We start from the raw sequence: 23535 nt of genomic DNA, 5'->3' as shown, positions 1-23535 counted from the left end.
AACTGTTCCTGTGATGCACATTTCTGACCAATGCAATGTCAACACCATGTCCAAACTAGAATAGGTGGAACATATTAGGCGGTGTCCAGAATTAAGTTGTCTCTGCAGAGTTGTCAGCCAGAAACTAGCATTTTCACTGACTTCCAAAAAAAAGTTGCACTAGATAGTGCAAATACAGAGTCACTGCAAGAACCAACCAGAAGGCGAGTCATATCTAGAATACATCAGGTATTAATGTGCATGCACAGGAATCCATTCCAGAATAATAATAACACCTTGCTACATTTGTTCCTATGGAAGGAATTCGGTAATGGTTACATTCATTCCAGTATTGTGTTTCTCAGCTTGTTCTGCAACAATCCTGAGATTTTTAAAAATAATTTCATCTGTCAACATGAAAAATTCATCTGCTTAGCAAAGATTCCTATAGTTGTCCACCAATTTTTTTAAAATTGTGATTTTTTTGTCAAAAATGTATTTTTATTAATACATTGGTTATATACCAATGCACAATGGCAACTCCACGTAATAGCCCCATAAAAATGTGACTGTTTCCCTGAACAATTTGAAAATGATTGCACAATGAATATTCATCCTATGGGTATCACTTGGCTCAGGATTTAAAAGTAAAAATATTTCATGTGAGACACTGGTGCAGAAAGTGGCATTGCTGAGTGGTAAGGTATAACTGCAATACTTTATACATTACTTACTAACCTTTTGTTGAGGGTTTCACTATTCCAATCTTGCTGTCTCTCTCTTCCTTTCTTTCCTGTATTTTTCTTTCTTTTATATGTCTGTAATCCTGGCTTCAGCAAAATCCCCGAGCTGGCGGGCTGTGGATGGAAGCTCAGAGATTTATGGAACTGCTCCTTTATTGAGGGCCACAGGTGAGGAGGAGTAAGCTGGGGCTGTCAGTGACCCCAGCTACATTCTGAGTACCTTTACTATGTGTCATGTGTTTCTGTGCTCAAGAGGGCAGATGAGAGAATCTAAAGAGAAGTACATGTACATCTTTAATTACGTAATTACTAGAATCTGGAAACAGATATATTATAATTCCTGAAAAAGTATCTTCATGACAGGAAGAGTAATTTGAATTTGAAATTAATATTTGTGCCATTGACCATAACCTGCTATTGCAATTTATTTCTCACTAAAATGAACTACTATTATTTTTTAAGTGTGAAACAGCAAATTGACGAATAGAATAAGCTGGAGGCAGCTAGAGGAACACAGCCCACCTACCTAACCCCCCTGGGAGAACCAGAGAGCTTTTCATTGGCAAGCCCAAGGACAAGGCGATGTTTAACTGATGGCATTTAGCTAGCTAAAACAGAGTCTTAAACCAAGTTGAGCCGTCTGAACTGGAAAGAATAAATGTTGAAGATCACAGCCAGTCAGACATCATCTTTGGAGAGATCTGCTGTGATCTCCAACATTTGTCATTTTCAGTACAGATTCCAGCATCTGCAGGAATTTGCTCCTAAATTGAGCTTACTAAAGCATTGTCATGTAGAACCATCTGGAACAGAGTGGGAAATTAGTCCTCAATGACACACCAGCTGATCATTATCCATACTATGTGCATCTGCCTGGTACAGGATCAGTTCCCCAAAGCTGCCAAGGAAGGATTTATAACTGTCTAGGGAGGTGGCTTTAAGTTTATTCAATTTTCATCCTTATCAGTAAAAGGTATACTTTGTACAACAGTCCAGTATATTAAAATAAATGCTATTTTTCCTCGTATAATACTCTCTAATTTCATATTTTATTGAGGTTTTGATTAAGAACACAAAGTTTGGGTGTAGTTGAAATTGCTCAATGGCTAGAATTGCTGTCCTACAGTTGAAAATTATATTGTCTTGGGCTCTTTGAAGTAATAGCTGAAGTGGTATGTATCACAGCCACATCCTATTCTTGAAGTATAAGACAATAAGATGCTGGGGCAGAATTAGGCCATTCGTCCCATCAAGTCTGCTCTGCCAATCGATCATGACTGAGTTTCTCAACCCCATTCTTCTGCCTTCTCTCTTGATTCCCTTACCAATCAAGAACCTATCTTTCTCTGTCTTTAAATACATTCAATTACTCCACAGCCCTCTGTGGCAATGAGTTCCACAGATTAACCACTCTCTGGCTGAAGAAATTCCTCCTCATCTCAGTTCTAAAGGGTTGTCCCTTCAGTCTGAGGCTGTGCCCTTGGGTCCAATTCTCTGTTAGTGGGGATATCTATATCCAACCTATTCAGGCCTCTCGGTATTCTGTAAGTTTCAACAAGATCTCCACCTCATCTTTCTAAACTCCATCACATACAGACCCAGAGTCCTCAACTGCTCCACATTTGACAAGCCTGTCATCCCTGGGATCACTTCATGTAAACCTCCTCTGGACCCTCTCCAACACCAGCACATCCATCCTCAGATACAGCGCCCAAAACTGCTGTCAATATTCCAAGTGTGGTCTAACCAGAGCCTTATACAGCCTCAGCAGTACATCTGTTTCATGTTCTAGCCTTCTTGAAATGAATGTTAACATTGCATTTGCCCTCCTCATGACCAACTGAACCTGCATGTTAACCTTAAGAAAAATCCTAAACAAGGACTCACTTTGGAGTCCCTTTGTGCTTCAGATTTTTGAAGCCTTTCCCCATTTAGAAAATAAATTACGCCTATTTTCTTCCTACCTTATACTTTCCCACACTGCCTTCTATCTGCTATTTTGCTCACTCCCCTAGCCTGCCAAGTCCTTCTGCAGCCGCCTTGCTTCCTCAGCACTACCTGTTCTTCAAGTCATAGAGCGATACAGCATGGAAACAGACCCTTCGGTCCAGCTAATCTATGCTGAACACGTTCCCAAACTAAACTAGTCCCACTTGCTTGCATTTGGCTCAGATCCCTCCAAACCATTCCTATTCATGTGTTTATCCAAATGTCTTTTAAATGTTGTAACTGTACCTGCATCTTCTCGCAGTTCATTCCAAACACAAATCACTTTGTGTTTTGAAAAAAAGGTTTCCCCTCATGTCCGTTTTTAAAACTTTCTCCCCTCACCTTAAAAATATGCCCCTAGTTTTGTACTCTCTCACCCCAGGAAAAAGATTCTTTTTTGTCACCTTATCTATTCCACTCATGATTTTATAAACCTCTATAAGGTCACTCCTTAACCTCCTACATGCCATTGATAAACGTCCCAGCCTATAACTCCAACCCTCCATTCCCAGCAACATCCTTGTAAATCTTTTCTGAACTAATGTGAATAGTTATGGTCCCAACACAGACCACCGTGGAACTCTACTAGTCACTGGTTGCCATCCTGAGAAAGACCCCTTTATCCCTATTCTCTGCCTTCTGCCAGTCAGCTAATCCTATATCCATACCGGTATCTTGCACTTAATACCATGGACTCCTATCTTATTTGGCATCCTCCAATGCAGCATCTTGGCAGAGGTTTTCTGAAAATCCAAATATATCATGTCCACTGGCTCTCCTTTGTCTAACTTGCTTGTTCCCACCTCAAAGATTTCTAACAGATTTGTCAGGCATGACTTCCCCTTGATGAAGCCGTACTGATTCAGTCCTATTTTACCATGTACTTCCAAATACTCATGACTTCATCCTTAACAATGGATGCTCAAATCTTACCAATGACCGAAGTCAGGCTAACCAGCATTTAGTTTCCTGTCTTCGGTCTACCCCCCTTCTTAAACAGGGGTGTTATTTAGCTATCTTTGAGTCCTCTGGGACCCTTCCCGATTCCAATGATTCTGTAACGTATAAAATGTTTGTTATGTTAATGTCCTGTCACCTCTAATAATCTAATTGCAAATGCCTGTGAGAGCAATGTTTATTATTCAGGCTGGGTTAGCTTTGTATTACTTATTGTCCATAGAAATTTTGAATTTTGAAATGCTGTTCTGCATTAAACCACTGTGATATAGAGGAACATTGACTGGTCGTCATCTACAGGAGAATGAAACATCATTTCAAAACCACATTCCATGGACTGAAAAAATGTTTTGCAAATAAATGCAATTATATTAAATGTCAGCATAGTGAACCATATATGCAGATGTCTACTTCTGAATGTAGCCTTTCAGAAAAACTTTAAGAACATTTTGTAAAAATATTTTAGTTCATGGTTTTGATTTAAGTACTTGCAGCTTGTCTTTGTGAAGCTGTAGTCCTTAGTTTGCCCAGAGACGGGCAGTTACACACAAAAAATTAAATATATTTATGGCATATCTGCTACATTAAAATCATCATCATTTAATTCACTTTTTAACTAGCTCCATAACTAACCATTTTCACCCAATGGCTTGTTGTAATCAGATAGTCTTAGATTCAATGATCATAATTGTAACCAAAACTGGTTCTTCCTGTCTTTATTTCGGAATCAATCTTATTGCATCTTTGATACCAGCATGGATCAAATTACTTTTGCTAAATATAGATTTATGCACTACGTTAAGGGTAATTGCTCCTTGCAAACTAACTAAAGAGAAAACATGGGATAAAGGTCAAATCAGCCCCAATGTAATTGAAGTTATTGTACTGTTTATGATTTGTCAGACAGCAGAATGTTAATCTACTCCTCCAAAAATCTTCACTAAGTGCTGCTACCTGCTTGACTTTTTTGTGGATTGGTGAGAGTAGTTCTGAAGTGTACAGGTTTTCATGGACTCATGGACTCCAAGCAGGGGAAAGAATTGTAACTGGACAGTCATTTCAGTGCAGTACATTTATAATCATTATGTTTCACTGATCAAAATATCTATTTGCACTTCTGCTAAGGCTAAACATTTAAATTGATATATGGAATTTAAACTAGCATTCAGAAGTATGGCATGTTCAATCCAGTGTGTTTTTCTATCCAAAATGTTATTTGTTTATTCATGTGTGCTGTTTTGGTTGACTGTACTATGATACTTAGTCATCTTTTGTATGATTGCATAGGGCAATCGCGGGCTAACATGATACCCCTGAAGCAGCCAAGACAAGTGAAAGGAGCTTCGGATGATGCCATTGCATTTGTGGGATCTACGGAACAGGAAACCATGTCAGAGAGCCAACCAACACCACCGCCACTTCCAAAGAAAACCATAATCCGTGCAAACACTGATCCCACATCAAAGGACTATGCCCAGAAAAAGATAGAAGGAAGAAATTCTGGACACAGTGTGAACTTGGCAAATCCATTGTATGACGTAGAGTATCCTGGTGATGCAAACTGGGATGCGTCAAGTGCTTGTTCCTCGCTCAGTTCAGATGCCAGACTCTGTGACAACGAGTCAGGTGATTCACTGGAAAGAGCAGTGAGCAAGTCGATGACAAAGACCAGAGCATCATCAACAGTCAACAGTACGTGCAGCCTCACCACGAGCAGCTGTAGGGAAGGGTACTCAAACAGCTTGGATTCACTGTCTGAGAAGAATCGTATTCCTCAGAGACCTGGTAAAAGTATACAAAAGCCACAAAGGCATACGCTGTACAAAGGGATTGAGAACAAAGAGGAGGTAATCATGAAGATTCGAAACCTCCATACAGACTCACTGCGGAAACTGGCAGCTAAATGTGAGGACAGGTTTATGGAAGGCCAGAAGAACCAGCTTCGCTTTGGATTGGACAACTGGTCAGACTTCAGACTGACAAGTGATAAACCTTGCTGTGAGGCAGGTGATGCAGTTTACTACACAGCTTCCTACGCTAAGGACCTTCATAACCAATATGCGATCAAGGTAAGTGCTCCAAATAATTACCACCTTTCTTTAATGTACCAAAATCTAGTCATCACAAACCATAGTGATAGCAACAAATTTGTAACTTTCATGAAAAACTGGACAGAATCTCAGAGTATTTTAAGGTAAGGGAATTTGAGACAGAAAGGAATAGAAAGCTTGGGTGAGATGGTTAGAAAAAAGGGTTGTGTGTCGTATAGACACCATCATGGGTCTGCTGTTTTAATGGCCTATCCTTTCCTGCTAACTCTGTGTGCTGCATCTTGTCACACACAAATAATCATCACTCAGACCTTGCCCAAAGAGAGATTTTATTATTTTTCGGTTAATCATTGACATTCTATTTTTTCTGCCCCTCCTATATGTGCAAGATGATTTTGTGCTTCTGTACAAAGGTGATGATTATTGCATGAAATCAAAGAAAGGAATGTCAAGCCAAGTTCAACATTGAAAGCTAGCAGACTTTCTCCTTGAATAACCTGTGGAAGTGTTTATGACCAGTTAAATGAAATGTGCCCATTAAGTCTTTCTCCTTGCACTTACACGTTGTCAATATAAAGAGAAATGTGAGTGGAGTAGAAACTCAATGTTTCACTACTCTTGGAAAGTACCCTCTGTAATGATCTCCCTATAAGGGGAATGTGGATCTGTTAGTATCTGGAGATTAGGGACAGCTACAGCAAGTCCAGTTCTGAATACCTAGCTGCTACCTGCACCTATATGATTAGTGACACCTGAGACTTAATTGTTCAACAAATGGCGGCAGGCATAAGGCACAGAACCAGACATTTGATTGCCTTCCTTTGGGAATATAACCACTCCGGCTTCGCCTTGCACAATTTAAGGGGAGTTTTCTTTTTTCTGCCTCGTACAATATCGTGAGAATTCACATAAGTTTTGAATTACTTGAAATAAGCAGTGCAGTGTCAAATTCTTTAAAGTTTAAGTATAATTAATAACACATGTCATTGGATAAGTGCCTTTGAGTATAGGAGCAAGGATGCAACTTTACTTTAAAAATTTAGGCTCATTAACTGTGGTAGTTGGTTACAGGATTTGGCAGCTTACCAAATCAGGGTTTCAGACTGGGTGGTCTTAAGTACTTAACTGTAGTTTCCATTTTGGATGCTTTGCAACTGTTTATTGCTAAAATATTTTACTTAGTCCATTTTCCAGACTATTAAAATACTTTAAATGTAAACTGCAAACTCCAGTCTTGAAAATAGTGTTCATTCCACAATTGCCTTGGATGTTGTAGCCCCAGGAATCACTTCAGCTAATCCTGCCTTGCCCAAAATGCAGTCTGACCAATCAGTTACCTGCTGTATTTTGGTTGTGTTTGTGATTTTCAGGAGAGAAGCAGTTGTAGTTAAATTTATCTCTTCCTTTGGCTTGGCATTTACTTTAGTGTCATTACATCTCCATGAAGCACCTTAAGAAGTTGTTCTATTTAAAGATGCTACATTAATACAAGTAGTTGTTCTAATGTAGCAGTAAATCATCCTCTCCAGAAATCTGGTTATGGGCTGGTAAAAATTGAATGAATGAATTCTGGAGTACCCTAGGTATGTGTGGGTTCCAGTGTGGGTTCCTGGTGAAGGTTTTAAGCCCAAAACGTCAACTCTCTTGTTGCTCAGATGCTGCCTGACCTGTGCTTTTTCCAGTGCCATACTTTATTGACTGTTCCAGTTTACAAGTCCTTGCTTTATAAAATTATTATAATTATCGTGCAGTTCATAATGTTAACTCTTAGTCTGACAGTCTTTTTAAGCAAATTGGGTATCTAATGTTTTCGTCTTGCTATAGGTGTCCATTTACCTTGTCCAGAAATCTATTTGGATATTTCTAAGTTGGTTTATACTCAGCCTCAAAATATTAGTGAGGAGCTCAAATTTTTTGATTCTTAAAATTGACAAGGTCAAATAGCAATTATTTTGTTCAGACAGATTCCTGGACTGGGTGGATCTTAACCCACCTAAGTCAGCCATGATCTGTCATTTTCATCACTGTTGATTGCTTTTGTCTTAGTTTTGGTTCAACAATTTCAACAAATGCCTATCTTTCGAAGGAACATTTAAACAGACGGGTTATGTCTGCTTAATACACATAGAACTGTATAGCACAGGAACGGGCCCTTCGGCCCATAATGTTGTGCCAAATGTGACACCAAATTAAACTAAGCTAATCCCTTCTGCCTGCCCTTGGTCCATATTCCTCCATACCTTGCATATTCATATGCTTGTCTAAAAGTCCCTTAAATACCCTTAACATATCTGCCTCCACCACAATCCCTGGCAGAGCAATACAGACTCCTATCGCTATGTGTTTTTAAAAAAAAATTTGCCCCTCTCATCTCCTTTGAACTTTCCTCCCCTCAACTTAAATCCATGCTTTCCAATATTAGACATTTCAACTCTGGGGAAAAAGATTCTGACCATCAACCCTATCTATGCATAATTTTAGAGATTTCTATCCAGTCTCCCCACAGCCTCCGCTACTCCAGAGAGTGTGTATGTAAAGGATCATAAATTGTTTATATTAATATTAAGTAATTTTAATGCAGCCTGGTGCCTGACATCTTGCTGTACATTTTATGTTTTTGTATGATTACATGGAGTTTTGTTTGCTAGTAAGTGTAAATATTTTTATATTAATATTTACATTCTTCCTTTTAGTTTAAAAGAATCTTCAGTAATTTTTGTTTAATAATGAGATGAGTTAAATATAAGAATTTGTGGTATCTAAGATTATCAATTGAAAAAAAGTTTGATTCTATCCCACTCAAAAAAAAGCCAAGAGTAAACTTGTGCTTTGTCACAGCACAGTACCAACTGGAAAATGTCTGGCTTTGTCACTGTGTCTGCAAATATTCTGGGAGTGTAATATCAGACATGAGACAACTTTGGAATAGTAAAATTCCTGAAACAGGGAAAGTCATGCTAAAAGTGGGTAGGGAATAATCGTTGGCAATTTAGTGTTGAGTCAAAAGATTTTAACTGTGAGACTTCCCACCGACTTTCATTCTGAACTACCACTCTTTTCAATTCAATCTCTGTTCTGAGCAAAGTTAGCTTCTTTTTTTTAAGAAAACACAACAACAATATAATTTATGTTTGAGTGTCCTTTATTCAAAAGGTACTCAGTCCTTCCTGCAAGTTTTCTGATTTTGGAGTCATTTTAAGATAACAGATCTTCCAACTACAACCTGTTGGTAATGTGATCTTAAAACCATAACAATTCTGCTAACAGCCCAAGCAACTTGCTTATGTGAGCATTTGAACTGATTATAGAGTCATATAGCATAGAAACAGACCATTTGGTTCAGCTTGTCCACACTGATCAGACATCCCAATCTGACCTAGTCCCATTTGCCAACATTTAGCCCATAAATCTCTAAGCCCTTACTATTTATATACCCATCCAGATGCTCTTTAAATGTTGTTATTGTACCCACTGCCTCCACCACCTCTGGCAGCTTGTTCCATTCATACTCCACACCCTTTGGATCCTTTTTATATCTTTCCCCCTCTCACCTTAAACCTATGCCCTCTAGTTTTGGACTCCCCTACTTTAGGAAAGAGATCTTGGGTATTTGCCCTCCCCATACCCCTCACGGTTTCATCAACCTCGAAGATCACCCCTCAGCCTCTGATAATCCAGGGAAAATAGCCCCAGCCTCATCAGCTTCTCCCCATTACTCGAACCCACCAATCCTGGCAACATCCTTGTAAATCTTTCCTGCACCCTTTCAAGTTAAACTACATCATTATTGACTGACTTACTTGTCCTGTAGATTTGTAAAATGTATTGGGAGCACCAGATTTCGGAGTGTCGCTCATTCATTAGGTGATTGTCCTGAAGGAGCAGTGCTCCAAAAGCTAGAGCTTCTAAATAAACCTGTTGGACTATAACCTGGTGTTGTGTGATTTTTAACTTTGTATTTCTTATTGCTGCTGTTGCCCTATTGGTGAACAAACACTAAATCAGGAAGGTGAGATCTGTTAGTGTCAATAATTTGGTTCTACAACAATAAGCAAATAATAGTTTTTTTTCATGGGGCACATACCTTGAAAACAAAACCTTTTGGGTATGCCTGGTTTAGTCAACAATTAGATGCGCTAACAGGGATCATTTATGGTCTTTTCCCACACTCTGCCTATTATGATCATATGCCAGACTTTAAATGGCATTTTTTATCAGATCTCAGTGTTATGCATGGCAATAAATCTAATACTGTAAATTGATTACAATACTAAAATTGATTTAGTTTCCTGTCAATTCTTTGACATTTTATGGAGCTGGTTTACATAACTCAAAACTGAAGAAGATGATGTCTTGGGATTCAGCATTTATGCATTAAAGTTTCCACTGCGATGAAATTCAAGTCTTTGAGGATTATTACCTACATCAGTGATCATCTTGAATGTTCTTGTCAGGTTATCTGGTAACTCATTCCACAGTCTGTTAATGAAGTTGGATAATAGGAACTTGCCCGCCAGTTAGGAACTCAGTCTTTCATTTCTGTTATTTCCCTGTAGGACTGTGAAGTTTTTATTTGTACTTCAATACCTCTGTCTGAACTTTGAAACACCAGACAATATTCACAATTAAATATAAATATAAATAAACTTTATTCTTTGGCAATCAGTTCTATCCTATCTTTGCTGAAAATTCAGGCACTTTTCAGGTATAATTCAGAATTCAAGTTCATTGTCTTGCTTTTTGTGACTGAGGATGAGTTGGTGATTGATTTTAAATGGAGAGGAATTTCTTAAGTGTGTACAAGACAATTTTCTGATTCAGTTTGTGGATGTACCTACTAGAGAAGGTGCAAAACGTGACCTACTCTTGGGAAATAAGGTAGGGTAGGTGACTGAGGTGTCAGTGGGGGAGCATTTTGGGGCCAGCAACCATAATTCTATTCGTTTTAAAATAGTGATGGAAAAGGATAGACCTGATCTAAAAGTTGAAGTTCTAGATTGGAGAAAGGCCAATTTTAACGGTATTAGGCAAGAACTTTCAAAAGCTGATTGGAGGCAGATGTTCACAGGTAAAGGGACGGCTGGAAAATGGGAAGCCTTCAGAAATGAGATAACAAGAATCCAAAGAAAGTATATTCCTGTCAGGGTGAAAGGAAAGGCTGGTAGGTATAGGGAATGTTGGATGACTAAAGAAATTGAGGGTTTGTTTAAGAAAAAGAAGAAAGCATATGTCAGGTATAGACAGGATAGATCGAGTGAATCCTTAGAAGAGTATAAAGGAAGTAGGAGTATACTTAAGTGGGAAATCAGGAGAGCAAACAGGGGACATAGCTTTGGCAAATAGAATTAAGGAGAATCCAAAGGGTTTTTACAAATACGTTAAGGACAAAAGGGTAACTAGGGAGAGAATAGGGTCCCTCAAAGATCAGCAAGGCAGCCTTTGTGTGGAGCCACAGAAAATGGGGGAGATACTAAATAAATATTTTGCATCAGTATTTACTGTGGAAAAGGATATGGAAAATATAGACTGTTGGGAAATAGATGGTGACATCTTGCAAAAAGTCCAGATTACAGAGGAGGAAGTGCTGGATGTCTTGAAACATGTAAAGGTGGATAAATCCCCAGGACCTGATCAGGTGTGCCCGAGAACTCTGTGGGAAGCTAGAGAAGTGATTGCTGGGCCTCTTGCTGAGATATTTGTATCATCGATAGTCACAGGTGAGGTGTCGGAAGACTGGAGGTTGGCAAACGTGGTGTCACTGTTTAAGAAGGGCAGTAAAGACAAGCCAGGGGACTATAGACCAGTGAGCCTGACCTCGGTGGTGGGCAAGTTGTTGGAGGGAATCCTGAGGGACAGGATGTACATGTATTTGGAAAGGCAAGGACTGATTAGGGATAGTCAACATGGCTTTGTGTGTGGGAAATCATGTCTGACAAACTTGATTGAGTTTTTTGAAGAAGTAACAAAGAGGATTGATGAGGGCAGAGCGGTAGATGTGATCTATATGCACTTCAGTAAGGTGTTCGACAAGGTTCCCCATGGGAAACTAATTGGCAAGGTTAGATCTCATGGAATACAGGGAGAACTAGCCATTTGCATACAGGACTGGCTCAAAGGCAAAATACGACGGTGGTGGTGGAGGGTTGTTTTTCGGACTGGAGGCCTGTGACCAGTGGAGTGCCACAAGGATTGGTGCTGGGCCCTCTACTTTTTGTCATTTACATAAATGATTTGGATGCAAGCATAAGAGGTACAGTTAGTAAGTTTGCAGATGACACCAAAATTAGAGGTGTAGTGGACAGCGAAGAGAGTTACCTCCGATTACAACAGGATCTGGACCAGATCTGGGCTGAGAAATGGCAGATGGAGTTTAATTCAGACAAATGCGAGGTGCTGCATTTTGGGAAAGCAAATCTTAGCAGGACTTATACACTTAATGGTAAGGTCCTAGGGTGTGTTGCTGAACAAAGAGACCTTGGAATGCAGGTTCATAGCTCCTTGAAAGTGGAGTCGCAGGTGGATAGGATAGTGAAGAAGGCATTTGGTATGCTTTCCTTTATTGGTCAGAGTATTGAGTACAGGAGTTGGGAGGTCATGTTGTGGCTGTACAGGACATTGGTTATGCCACTGTTGGAATATTGCGTGCAATTCTGACCTCCTTCCTATTGGAAAGATGTTGTGAGACTTGAAAGGGTTCAGAAAAGATTTACAAGGATGTTGCCAGGGTTGGAGGATTTGAGCTAAAGCGAGAGGCTGATCAGGCTGGGGCTGTTTTCCCTGGAGCATTGGAGGCTGAGGAGTGACCTTATAGAGGTTTACAAAATTATGAGGGGCATGGATGGAGTAAACAGTCAAGGTCTTTTCCCTGGGGTCGGGGAGTCCAGAACTAGAGGGCATAGGTTTATGGTGAGAGGGGAAAGATATAAAAGAGACCTAAGGGGCAACTTTTTCTCACAGAGGGTGGTACATGTATGGAATGCCAGAGGAAGTGGTGGAGGCTGGTCCAGTTGCAACATTTAAGAGGCATTTGGATGCGTATATGAATAGGAAGGGTTTGGAGGGGTATGGGCCGGGTGCTGGCAGGTGGGACTAGATTGGGTTGGGATCTCTGGTTGGCATGGACGGATTGGACCAAAGGGTTGTTTCCATGCTGTACGTCTCTATGACTCTAAATAATAAAATTGTTACCTTTACGTTCATAGTGTTACTTAGAGCATTGTTAACAGTGCATTAATCAAGCCAATAGGCTAGTTTTAATGGAAAGATGTTAACTCCAAATTATTTGATAATTTAGTTTATCTTAAGAATTAATTTGCCACTTTATTGTTGTGGTAATCACGTTCACATGTTTTAGTGCTCTGAGCAATGTAAAATTTATAAAAACTAGTCTTTCTCTCAATAAAAATGCATATTGAATGTCTGAGGACTGAGATACACAGTCACAATTTTCAGCCTAATCTTCTTGCCCTCTACAAAAGGCTGATTATGGCTTCATGGGCATTATGAATCCATGTCTGTGTCTCTGCCTGGGCTATGAATGCTGCTGAGCTCTTTGGTGCTGAAGGTGTCGTAGTTAAGCCTGATTATTCCATCTCTGATATATCAGTGTTATTAATGGGCCTCATTCAGTCATTACGAAGGCCCTTACAGCAGTAACATCTGAGATCAACCCATGTATCACAGACTGAGAATCAAACTTGGGTCCATGCTATCAATTTTTAGCTGAGCCATTGAAAGCATCTGGATGTTTCTCCAATGAAGCTGGCTAAGGAGAATGGGTGGTTTGTTATTTGCCTTCTGCTTTGGCTGCTGTTAATTGTGATATTTAAAAAAAACACAAAGTTAATTTGCTTTCCAGTATACTTTGTGGTCTAACAACTGTTGCATTGTTCTCTTGACATTGTTCATCTTCTGTAAACTTCAGTTCATACCCTACACTACATCATGTCTCGCACACTGGACAGGCATGTTTCCACTGACCTGTATCCCATGCACTAATTTTAATATTTTTTATGTTTAAATCTCTTCTTGGCTTTGTGTCCCTGTCTCTAACTATCATCCTGCCCAAAATCCACATGCCCTCTTAGAATTTTCTTTGTCTGGCCAATAGTATATACACCTTTTTATACTTGCCCCAATATTAACCTCCAAGTCTTCAGCCATCTGTACCTAATGGTCTGGAATTCCATCATTAAAACCATTTTATCCCTCTCCTGTTTTAAGTTCCTCTTCAACTCCCATTTTGACCATATTTAATTTAAACTTTTAATAATTTAAAAAGAAAATATAATGCCTCTGGAGTAAATGGGGTCTTTTCCCATATTAAAGACACTAAATATTTCAGAGAGGGTAAATCAAGCAGGGATCCTGTGTCTGAATGGTGACACTTGTCTCTTGTTGGATGTGTGAGAGAAACTTTTCTACTTGCTCTCCACATAGATCTTGTCAGGTAGTTGGTCACAGTTGAAAGCCTAATACAAGTATGTGAAATTCTAGGGTAGACTTGGGGAAAAAGTGCTGATTGTGGGGAAATCCAGAACTAGAGGGTCATTGATAAAATATAGTCACTAATAAATCCCACAAGCAATTCAGGAAAAATGTCTTTACCCAGAGATTGGTTAGAATGTGGAATTAACTGTCACAAGGATTACTTAAAACATAGTAAAAAGGGCATTTCACAAAAAGTGGGCAAAGACATGTAAAATATATTGGGGTTAGATGAAGAGGGGTCTCATATAGATAAAGCCTTGCATTTGGTCAAAGATCTGATTGTGCTGGGTTCCTGGTAAGTGCTGTAAATGTAAAGTTAAAAACCACACAACACCAGGTTATAGTCCAACAGGTTTATTTGGAAGCACTAACTTTTGGAGCACTGCTCCTTCTTCAGCTACCCGATGAAGGAACAGTGCTTCAAAAGCTAGTGCTTCAACATAAATCTGTTGGACTATAAACTGGTGTTGTGTGATTTTTAACTTTGTCTACCCCAGTCCAACACCAGCATCTCCACATCATGTAAATGTGAAAGTTATTCTTACATAGCTGTGGCTACTCGCAAATTATGAAGCTCCATCTGGTGGTGGCAACGTGCAGCTCCAGGAGTTTGTGTCATTAGAAATGGTGTTAGATTTTTGTGTTCACTGAGCAGGTTACCCTCTTCACTGATCTGTTTTTAAAACTCCTATCTTGTATCCTTTTTCCAGATTTGTAAAAGTCAAGCTAAAGCATCCCAACAGCTATACTACCACAGTCTGGCTGTAAGACAGAGCCTTGCTGTTCACTTCAACATCCAACAGGACTGTGGGCACTTCCTAGCTGAGGTCCCAGTCCGTATGCTTCCATGGGAGGATCCCAACGCCCCAGTATTAGAAGAGGAGGAAAATGAAGATAGCTCAGAGGTTTCAAGTGCCATAAAAAGCAACAACCCCACCTGCAAGGGAGCGTCCAGTAAACACAGAAGCCGAGTGGTGGTTATCACTCGAGAGGTCCCATACCAGACTGTTGCTGACTTTGTGCATGAATCAGCACCACGGCACACCAGAAACCCTGAAATGTATGAGCGACAAGTATGCTTACTATTGCTGCAACTCTGTGCTGGCCTCAATCACTTAAAGCCACATCACGTTACACACTGTGACTTGAGGCTGGAGAATTTGCTTTTGGTGCGATGTCGACAAGGAACCTCAGGAAATTGTGAATCTGAAAACACCAATCCAAATGCACAATTAGCCCGACTGATTGTCAGTAACTTCTCCCAAGCCAAGCAGAAAAGTCAGGTGGTAGATCTTGAAGCCTTGAAGGATCAGTCTCGGCTAGCTCCTGAGATCATCACCATCACTCAGTACAAAAAGTGTGATGAGTTTCAAACAGGTATACTCATTTATGAGATGTTGCACCTACCTAATCCATTTGAAGAAAACCCAGAACTCAAAGAGAAGGAATACACTCGAACAGACCTACCTGCCATCCCTATACGCTCTGTCTACTCCCAGGGGCTGCAGCAGCTGGCAAGTCTTCTCCTGCATCCTAATCCCTCAGAGCGCATCCTCATTTCAGATGCCAAAGTCTACTTGCAGTGCCTCCTATGGGGACCACGCGATGACTTGCTGCAGACACTCAACTCCCTCAACAGCACTGTAGAGAGAAATAATGTATTGCAAAGCTGGCTGGACCTAAAACGAACGCTACTTATGATCAAATTTGCAGAGAAAGCCATCGATACAGAGTGCAGTGTTAACCTTGAGGTCTGGCTTTGTTGTCAGTACTTAGCCTTTGCTTCAGTGGAATCCCTCAGTCATATTGTGAAGCTCCTCCAGCTCCAGTAACCTGTGTGACTGCTGCTTGCTTTCCCTTCCTGACCTTCCTCTTCCCTTCTCTCCTACCAAATTTGGATTAATGTGCAATTTTTTGTAAATGTTCTGACTTTGTAAATGGCAGTATTTAAAGTGTATGTAATAGATTTCTACATTTTGGAATGTGATGCCTACATTAAGCAACAAATATTTGTTATTTTTTTCTTAGGCACATATGCAAGCTCTAACTTGCTCTTACAATGGATGCTTGGAACTTTGTTCATGAAGCTATGACAATTTGTATGTTTACTTATATCATGCCTTGAAAAAACAAAACTACAGCCACTTTGTGAAAAATGCATTAATGGGTCAGTTGCACAAAAGCAGATTGTCAAACAAATGTAATTTTTTGGGCTGCTAGGAGCGGAGAGAAAATATTTGCCATCAGACAACTTGTTTTGCTGATCTAAGTCTGGTCGCTGCTCCATTGTAGAATGATGTCAGTGGCAATCATGGAGGACTTGGAACCCCATGTCGTCGTGTTATGATATCCCAACTAAAACACTAAGAATACAAACAAACAAACCAGGGTGAAAAGATGGGAGTTAAGTGAAACTGGAGCATGGTGGTATTAAGTATGTTGCTGTTTAGGGATGCAGCATTAGAATTTGTGCCAATCTTTTCACTGTATGGTGGTCATATCTTTGGAAGTCTTTCTGGTGATAGCTCCTTGATGTGATTTCATTGCACTTAACATAGGCGTAATAAAACTCAAGCATGGCTTTTTATATAGAATCTATATTTCCTGTCTCTGCCAGTTTTATTTTGCAGTAAAAATATAGCTTAGTTTATGTTTCAAAATAATAAAAAGTTATTTTAGCATAATAACAATTTAACAATTCCTTGCTTGGATTATTTAATACTTGGATTGTTTGGATTTGAAGGCAGATCAGTGAGTTTGGCATCATTTGACTGAACAGGAGACTCCAATTAACAGCAGTAGTTTCACTGGTACCTCTTCAGAAATTTTTCAGTTAGAAGTCTCTTCCTGAACTTGTCAGTACACCTCATGGAAATTTAGGGCAATACCATGAAAATTGTAGCCGAAGGGTGCGAATAATCACAAAACAAATGTAGTTTCTGAAATGGAACATGAGGTCAACCTGGATGTTGCCTGTTTGCAGCATTACCAGTGCCCTGTGAAGAGTACAATGAGTAGTCTGCATCTTCGGTTCAAGTGGCATCCTGTCCTGAATTGTGCTGCCAAGTTTCCTTTCATGGAGCAGCCTTGTGTGACACATTTGTTGACTGTAATTCTAATCCACCCTGTGTTCTGAAGTGATTGTGTGTATATGTGGAAAGTTTTTTCTAATCAAGTATATATTTTTCTTAATACACATTAAAGGGGAACAGTTACATCAATATATCAGTATTACTTTACAGCAATTTAACTGATCAGAATATTTGTCAATAGAGGCAAAAGACTTTGATTAATTCTTTTCTGCCATGCTATTATATCTATAACTAGTTGTCTATGGCTTTATGTGATCTCAGGCTTGAGTACCATAACTCTAACCAGCCCCGAGTAGGTAAGATTTCTGTTTTCCTCATTTAATGAAACCAAATAAAACCTCAGCTAAAATTGCATTTTACCCAGTTACGTGGAATAAGTGGGAACTGGGATGCAATGCTTTTGTTTCAACTGACTGCCAGCAAATGGAGCAGTCATACTCTTGTGTCTCCAGCCTCTTGTGCTTCAAAATAACTCCTCAAATATTATTGTATGAATATTTCACTGATATTACATGACATTCTTTTTAGATTCCTCCTTTTAAAAGAAAGTAATTACAAAATCAAACGTGCTAAAGTCTGCATTAAAATGATCAATAAAATAACTTCATACAATTGTTGGCATGCTTATATGTCAACTTGAGGTTCCTGTCTCACTATCAAGATCACACTTAAGTTGTGAATGAAGCCGATTCCTGCTGCAAAGATTTGTGGCTTTCTGTTACTAAATGAAATTTTGGCTTTATATATTTCACCTTCAAATGGTGAATTTAATGAAATTGCATGTACCAGAGACCAAACTGTGTTTTGTAGCCACCTCTGATGTAATTGTTGCCCCTTAGGCCAACTGTCATAATTTCTCACTGAAATCTGCAAGACATATATGCCTTGAATTTCAAAGACCTCTGTGAATTCTTTCCCAGACCTAAATTATATAGAATTGTAGGTTATGCTTTCTCCCCATTTGCAATGTGAAATAATGATTATCACCACTTGACAATTGGCATCATTTTAACCACTTGAAAGAATGGAGATATTTGTCAGACTCCTTTATTTACATTGAATTCCAACCTTTCCCTGTGGCTAGTCAGGGCAGTGAAAATGCTGGGAGGCTTATTGATATTTTACTAATTGGCGGGAGTATACAAAACCCAATACTTCTCCTTGTTGATTTGAACCTCCATCTTAATTCTTCATGTGTTTTTTCTTTCTCTCTCTCTCTCTAAGATTCAGGCTATCCTACCCTTCTCTTGATCACTCCATAAAAATATTCCAATTTCTATTCACAGCTGCACCTCCCCCCCCCCCCCCCCCCCCCACACACCAAAGACATTCACAAAACTGATGGTTTCGTTCACAGATTGGATCACTTTCTTCCCTAATGTCTCCTTCCTTTTTTGTTGTCCCTGTTGGGGGAGAGAAACACTGTCTCCCAATTCACTTACAATTGCACTTTCAAAATCCTAACTTCCTGGCCTTCTGTCCACCAGACACAGCTACCAATCTGTTAATGCTGTTGTTGTCCTGGTCCCCTGAAAACTATTTGCCCCTCGTTCTGGTGGATCCCTCATTTACAGTACATTATATCGAAGGGACACAGACCTTAATGGATATGGTAGACAAAAACCGAAAGAACTGCGGATGCTGTAAATAAGCAACAAAACACTAGAAATTGCTGGGAAAAATCTGTGGCAGCATCTGTGGAGAGAAATCAGAGTTAATATTTCAGGTCAAATGACCCTTCTGTTTGGAAAAGATGGCCAACTGATTTAGCTATTCATTACCAGATTGTTGTGGGGTGGAATGGATTTCTCCTTTGGAAACCATTTCCTTACATCTTCCCATATTGTCCACCCTTACCCTGTGTGGTGATATCACTAGATTGTTATTAAAATTGAGACCATTCAATTTGCTGCCTCTGCTGCTTCCCTCTCTTCCTACTTACCCATTAGACTCAACTTCAGGTCTCCTCCCAACCCCAACCTAAACAACTATACTTCTCTAGTTTCTCTCTTCTCCACCCTCAACCTCTTCCAGCTCGCAATGTCCTCGAGACCCACCTCCTTCTTGAATCTATTCTCATTGAATTGTTGATCACCTAACTTTTTTCCCTCGGTCCAATTCTAGTGAATTTTAATTGTTCTGTCTCCTCAGGTACTATTTTCCTCTGCTGTCATTGTCTTTCTTTCTCCTTTAAAAACAACGCTTATGATCCCTGTTTTGCAAAATTACAGCCTTCTTTCTAACCTCTCTTTCCCTTCCATAGTCCTTTAACATGCCATCACCTTCCAAATCTGTTTCACTTTTCCAGAACTGTAGATCTGAAACTCACATTGTGTCTCCTCTCTGTACCAGAAAGATTCTTACTGATGTCCCAATGAAATCCTGTTTCAATGCACCAAAGCTAAACGTCTTCATCCTTCATGAACTGTCTTTGCCACCTTTGCCTCTATTCCTGATAAAGAGCTTTTGCCTGAAATGTCAATTTTCCTGCTCCTTGGATGCTGCCTGAACTGCTGTGCTTTTCCAGCACACCCTAATCCAGCCTTTGTCATGTTTGACCACATCCTCCTCTTGCAGTGCCTCTCCCCCATCCAACTGAATGAAACTACATTCACCCCTGGTCTATTTATGTATATCCAACCATCGCCAGAGAATCACTTACAAATGACTTCATGTTCTCACACCATAACCTTTCCCATCCCCTAAGGATGTATTGTTGATTGGGTCTTATTTATCACCTCTATGATGCCTTTCAGTGTCCAGGCAGAAATTTGATGCTGCAGCTAATGCTATGCAGTTCTACCTCTCCTCTGTCTTGTGTTCTCTCTGCCATCTTGAAATTGTCTGACTGTTTGTCACCCTACATTATTAAAGGAGTTGAAATTTCTACCAACTGAATATTGGATGGACTCTATTGACCAACTTCTACCTTGTGACAACTGATGTTGAACAAGAGTGCTCACAACTTTGGTGCCATATTTGGTTTGAGATGAGCTTCTGAACAGATCCATGCCTTCACGGTGGCTCAGTGGTTAGCACTGCTGCTTCACAGCACCAGGGTCCCAGGTTCAATTCCAGCCTCGGGTGACTGTGGAGTTTGCACATTCTCCCTGTGTCTGTGTGGTTTCCTCTGGGTGCTCCAGTTTCCTCCCAAAGGTGTACAGGCCAGGTGAATTGGCGATGCTAAATTTCCCCATTGTGTTAGGTCAATTAGTCAGAGAGAACTGGGTCTGGGTGGGTTACTCTTTGGAGGGTCTGTGTGGACTGGTTGAGCCGAAGGGCCTGTTTCCACACTGTAGGGAATCTAATCTAATCTTCACAAATACTGCCTTTTCCACATCTGTGTTATCAACTAATTTCACACCTTCTACAGCTCATCACCTGACAATATACTTATACATATCTTAGGTTCTTCTACATTTGACTATTCCACTTCACTCCTATCCAGGCTGACAAATTCTTCCTTGAGATAAATGAGAATTTGCATCCTAGCTTACTCTGAGCCACATTCTCAATCGCCCCACTGCCTCCTGACCTGCACTCTACGTGGGAATAACTCTATATTTTAAACTTCTCACACTGGTTTTCAAATCCCTCCAAGGCCCTGCCCTCCCTTATCTCTAATCTCCAGCCTATAAGCACCAAGATGTTTGCATTGCTCCAGTTCTGGCTTCTTGAGCATTCCCAATTTTATTCCACCATTAGCAACTGTGGCTTCAACTGCCTTAGTCCTAAACTCTGGAATTTCCTTCCAAATCTCTGCCTCCCTCCTTGCTCACCTTTGAGATACTCCTTGAAAGCTACCTCTTTTATCATGTGCCCAAATAACTCCCTATTCAGCACTATCAAACTTTGTTTGATCACGTTGCCATGAAGCCCTTAAGGATGTTTTGCTATGATAAAGGTGCTCCCTAAATAGAAGCTTTTTTGTTTAAAGTATGCGTACTTAACTACTTGTGTTCAAACTATTGAGGAATTTATTTGATAGAGCATTAGCTGTCTAAATTTCCCTTGTAAATGCTGCTGGTGGAATTGTTTTAAACGCATGGAAAGCTTCTTGAACTTTGTATTGTCCTGAGATTCAAAGCTAGGCATTACAAGTTTTTGGCCCCATATTTATTTCTTGTTTATGGTGCAAGAGTGTTTGCTAACCTTTGAACTTTCAAATGAATGTCAAACTTGCAAAGACTTAAGTTATAATGATCCCATGCCAACTCTTAACCGAACTACAGTCATAGAAAGGGTGGCTACCGAAGTGTACTAGTGAGTGAAGTGCCTGAATATAGAGTTGGTATATGGACAGCGGTATTAGAAAAGAAATAGCACATAATGTAACTCAATAGGTCTATTTTTGGTATACAGAATCTGAGAGCATTAATGTGCTTCTGTCAAAACTAGCCAAATTACTTGCGTTTACAAAAATAGTTCTTACCATTTATATATATTTTTATAAATGTTTAGTTCCTTTAGCTGAATGGTTCTTGACAAATGTGCTTTCTTGGCATTAAGATTATACATTGGCAGAATATCTTCAAGTGGCAATGTGAAAATTTTAAACTTCCTAAATACAGGAGTTTATAATTGAATTGAAGATATGATGATGTAGAGGGACAGCACCTCCCAGGCCTTACTTGGAAGTATACCACTGGTCAAGTCTTGGAATGTCCTAATAGCCCTGTATATCTGCACCACAAGGACTGCAGTGGTTCAGGAAGGGGACTCACCACCACTTTTTGAGGGCAGTTAGGAATAGTCAGTGAGACTGCATTCTGTGAATGAATTGAAAACACATGTTGTTCCAAGTCCTGGAAAAAAAATCTCACTCCAAGTATGAGAGGGGTGTTGAAATACACATTCTGTACTGAAAGTGTTAATTTATCAAGTTGTCAAAGTTGGGAGCTGCAGGTATTTTGCAGCTTTTTTTTTGACATTCACCTTTTTACATCCTCTGTTTCTATTAATAGTACAGTCCAGAAAAGATTGCAGATTGCCTTATTTTGTTAAGCCATTTGTTTTATCTTAAAGCAATTGTGGGGAGGGGGGGAAGGAAGTTGTTTGAGATGGTGCCTTTTTGTAGCTGCCTTAGAAAACAATCAGATTTTTGTGTGCAACTGACCCAAAGATTGCACATCGCTTTCTGTATTCTGTACTGCTGATGACAGGACTCTGTTTCTTTGTGAAAATGCATCAGTATTCATATAGTCTAGCCTGGATTTACTGTATTACAATAATCAGTGTACGTATTCTGCAACACCCTGCCATTCCAGAACTTGTGTTCTGCTGCTTTGATTTGTTGGCTGAAAACTGAGGTATGTGGTGTGAATTGTAGTACTTTAAAAAATGGGAGCTGAAATTCTAATCTGGTGTGATTTCTGTAATCGTTCAATTGTCACAATCATGTAAATGGATATGTTTTATTAAAAAAATGACAACAGTTCAACATGGAGAATTGTTTTCAATGGACAGGCAGATGTATGTTACTGTGTTTGATAATCCTGAACTGAAACATTATCAAAAAGGGGACTGAAAACAAGATGTGCATTAACAGAATAAGTATCTGTATTGCATCGAATTTATTTTGAGGGTTGAGAATCTTTGAAACTCCTTGTCTCAGAGTTCTGGGGCCATAGTCCTTTTGTTTATTCAAGACTCAGATTTTTGATCAGTTGGGAAAGAGGAAAAACACTGGATGAGGAATGTCAGATGAGCCATGATCCTATTGAATGGGCAGAGCAGGCATGAGGGGCTGAATAGCCTCCTTTTGTTCTCCTACTTATGGACAGCTATTCAGGCTACCAAGTTACACTTATTCCACTCCATGTCCGTTTTTCTCCTAGTATTCCAGTTCCTAACAGCAGTGCATTCTAAAACTTAAGTTTTAAAAAACAATCCCCCCCAACAAAAAAAAACAATCTCTTCAGATTAGTAATCCTGCAACCTTGAAAGCAGCTTCACTATCATGTAATCACTTCATGATTTTTCTTTGCCTTCCTGTCCTCTAACCTTAATTTGACTAGCTCACCAATCCTCTGTCTGTGGAAGATATGACACTTGAGTATATTCAATGGGCTTATAATAGACCTGAGGGCACTAGTTCAAAGTCTGCTGTAAGTGGTGAGATTTGAATTTAAAATTAGTCCCATTCATGAAACTTGTCAATTTTTCACTTGTCCATGGGGAGGGGAATCCTACCATCCTTACCTGGTCTAACTTAGATGCAACTCCAGACCTACA

General features: G+C 39.7%; 1 protein-coding gene across 9 annotated transcripts in view; it reads left to right on the top strand.

Moving 5' to 3' along the window:
• peak1 (pseudopodium-enriched atypical kinase 1) overlaps positions 1 to 22741 on the top strand; it is a 227468-nt gene extending 204727 nt beyond the window's left edge. For 8 of the 9 annotated variants that reach the window (XM_072552934.1, XM_072552931.1, XM_072552935.1 and 5 more), the window contains 3 exons: positions 816 to 890; positions 4956 to 5737; positions 14920 to 22741. In XM_072552934.1, the coding sequence (XP_072409035.1) occupies positions 816 to 890; positions 4956 to 5737; positions 14920 to 16041 (1979 nt within the window). In that variant the 3' untranslated portion in view covers positions 16042 to 22741. The remainder of the gene's footprint in view (positions 1 to 815; positions 891 to 4955; positions 5738 to 14919) is intronic. The other variant, XM_072552936.1, reaches the window with a different exon arrangement.
• The last annotated feature ends 794 nt before the right edge of the window (positions 22742 to 23535 follow it).

Source organism: Chiloscyllium punctatum, chromosome 33 (assembly GCF_047496795.1).
Source record: "Chiloscyllium punctatum isolate Juve2018m chromosome 33, sChiPun1.3, whole genome shotgun sequence".
Taxonomy (NCBI): domain Eukaryota; kingdom Metazoa; phylum Chordata; class Chondrichthyes; order Orectolobiformes; family Hemiscylliidae; genus Chiloscyllium; species Chiloscyllium punctatum.
This window is presented reverse-complemented; position numbering and strand designations above follow the sequence as displayed.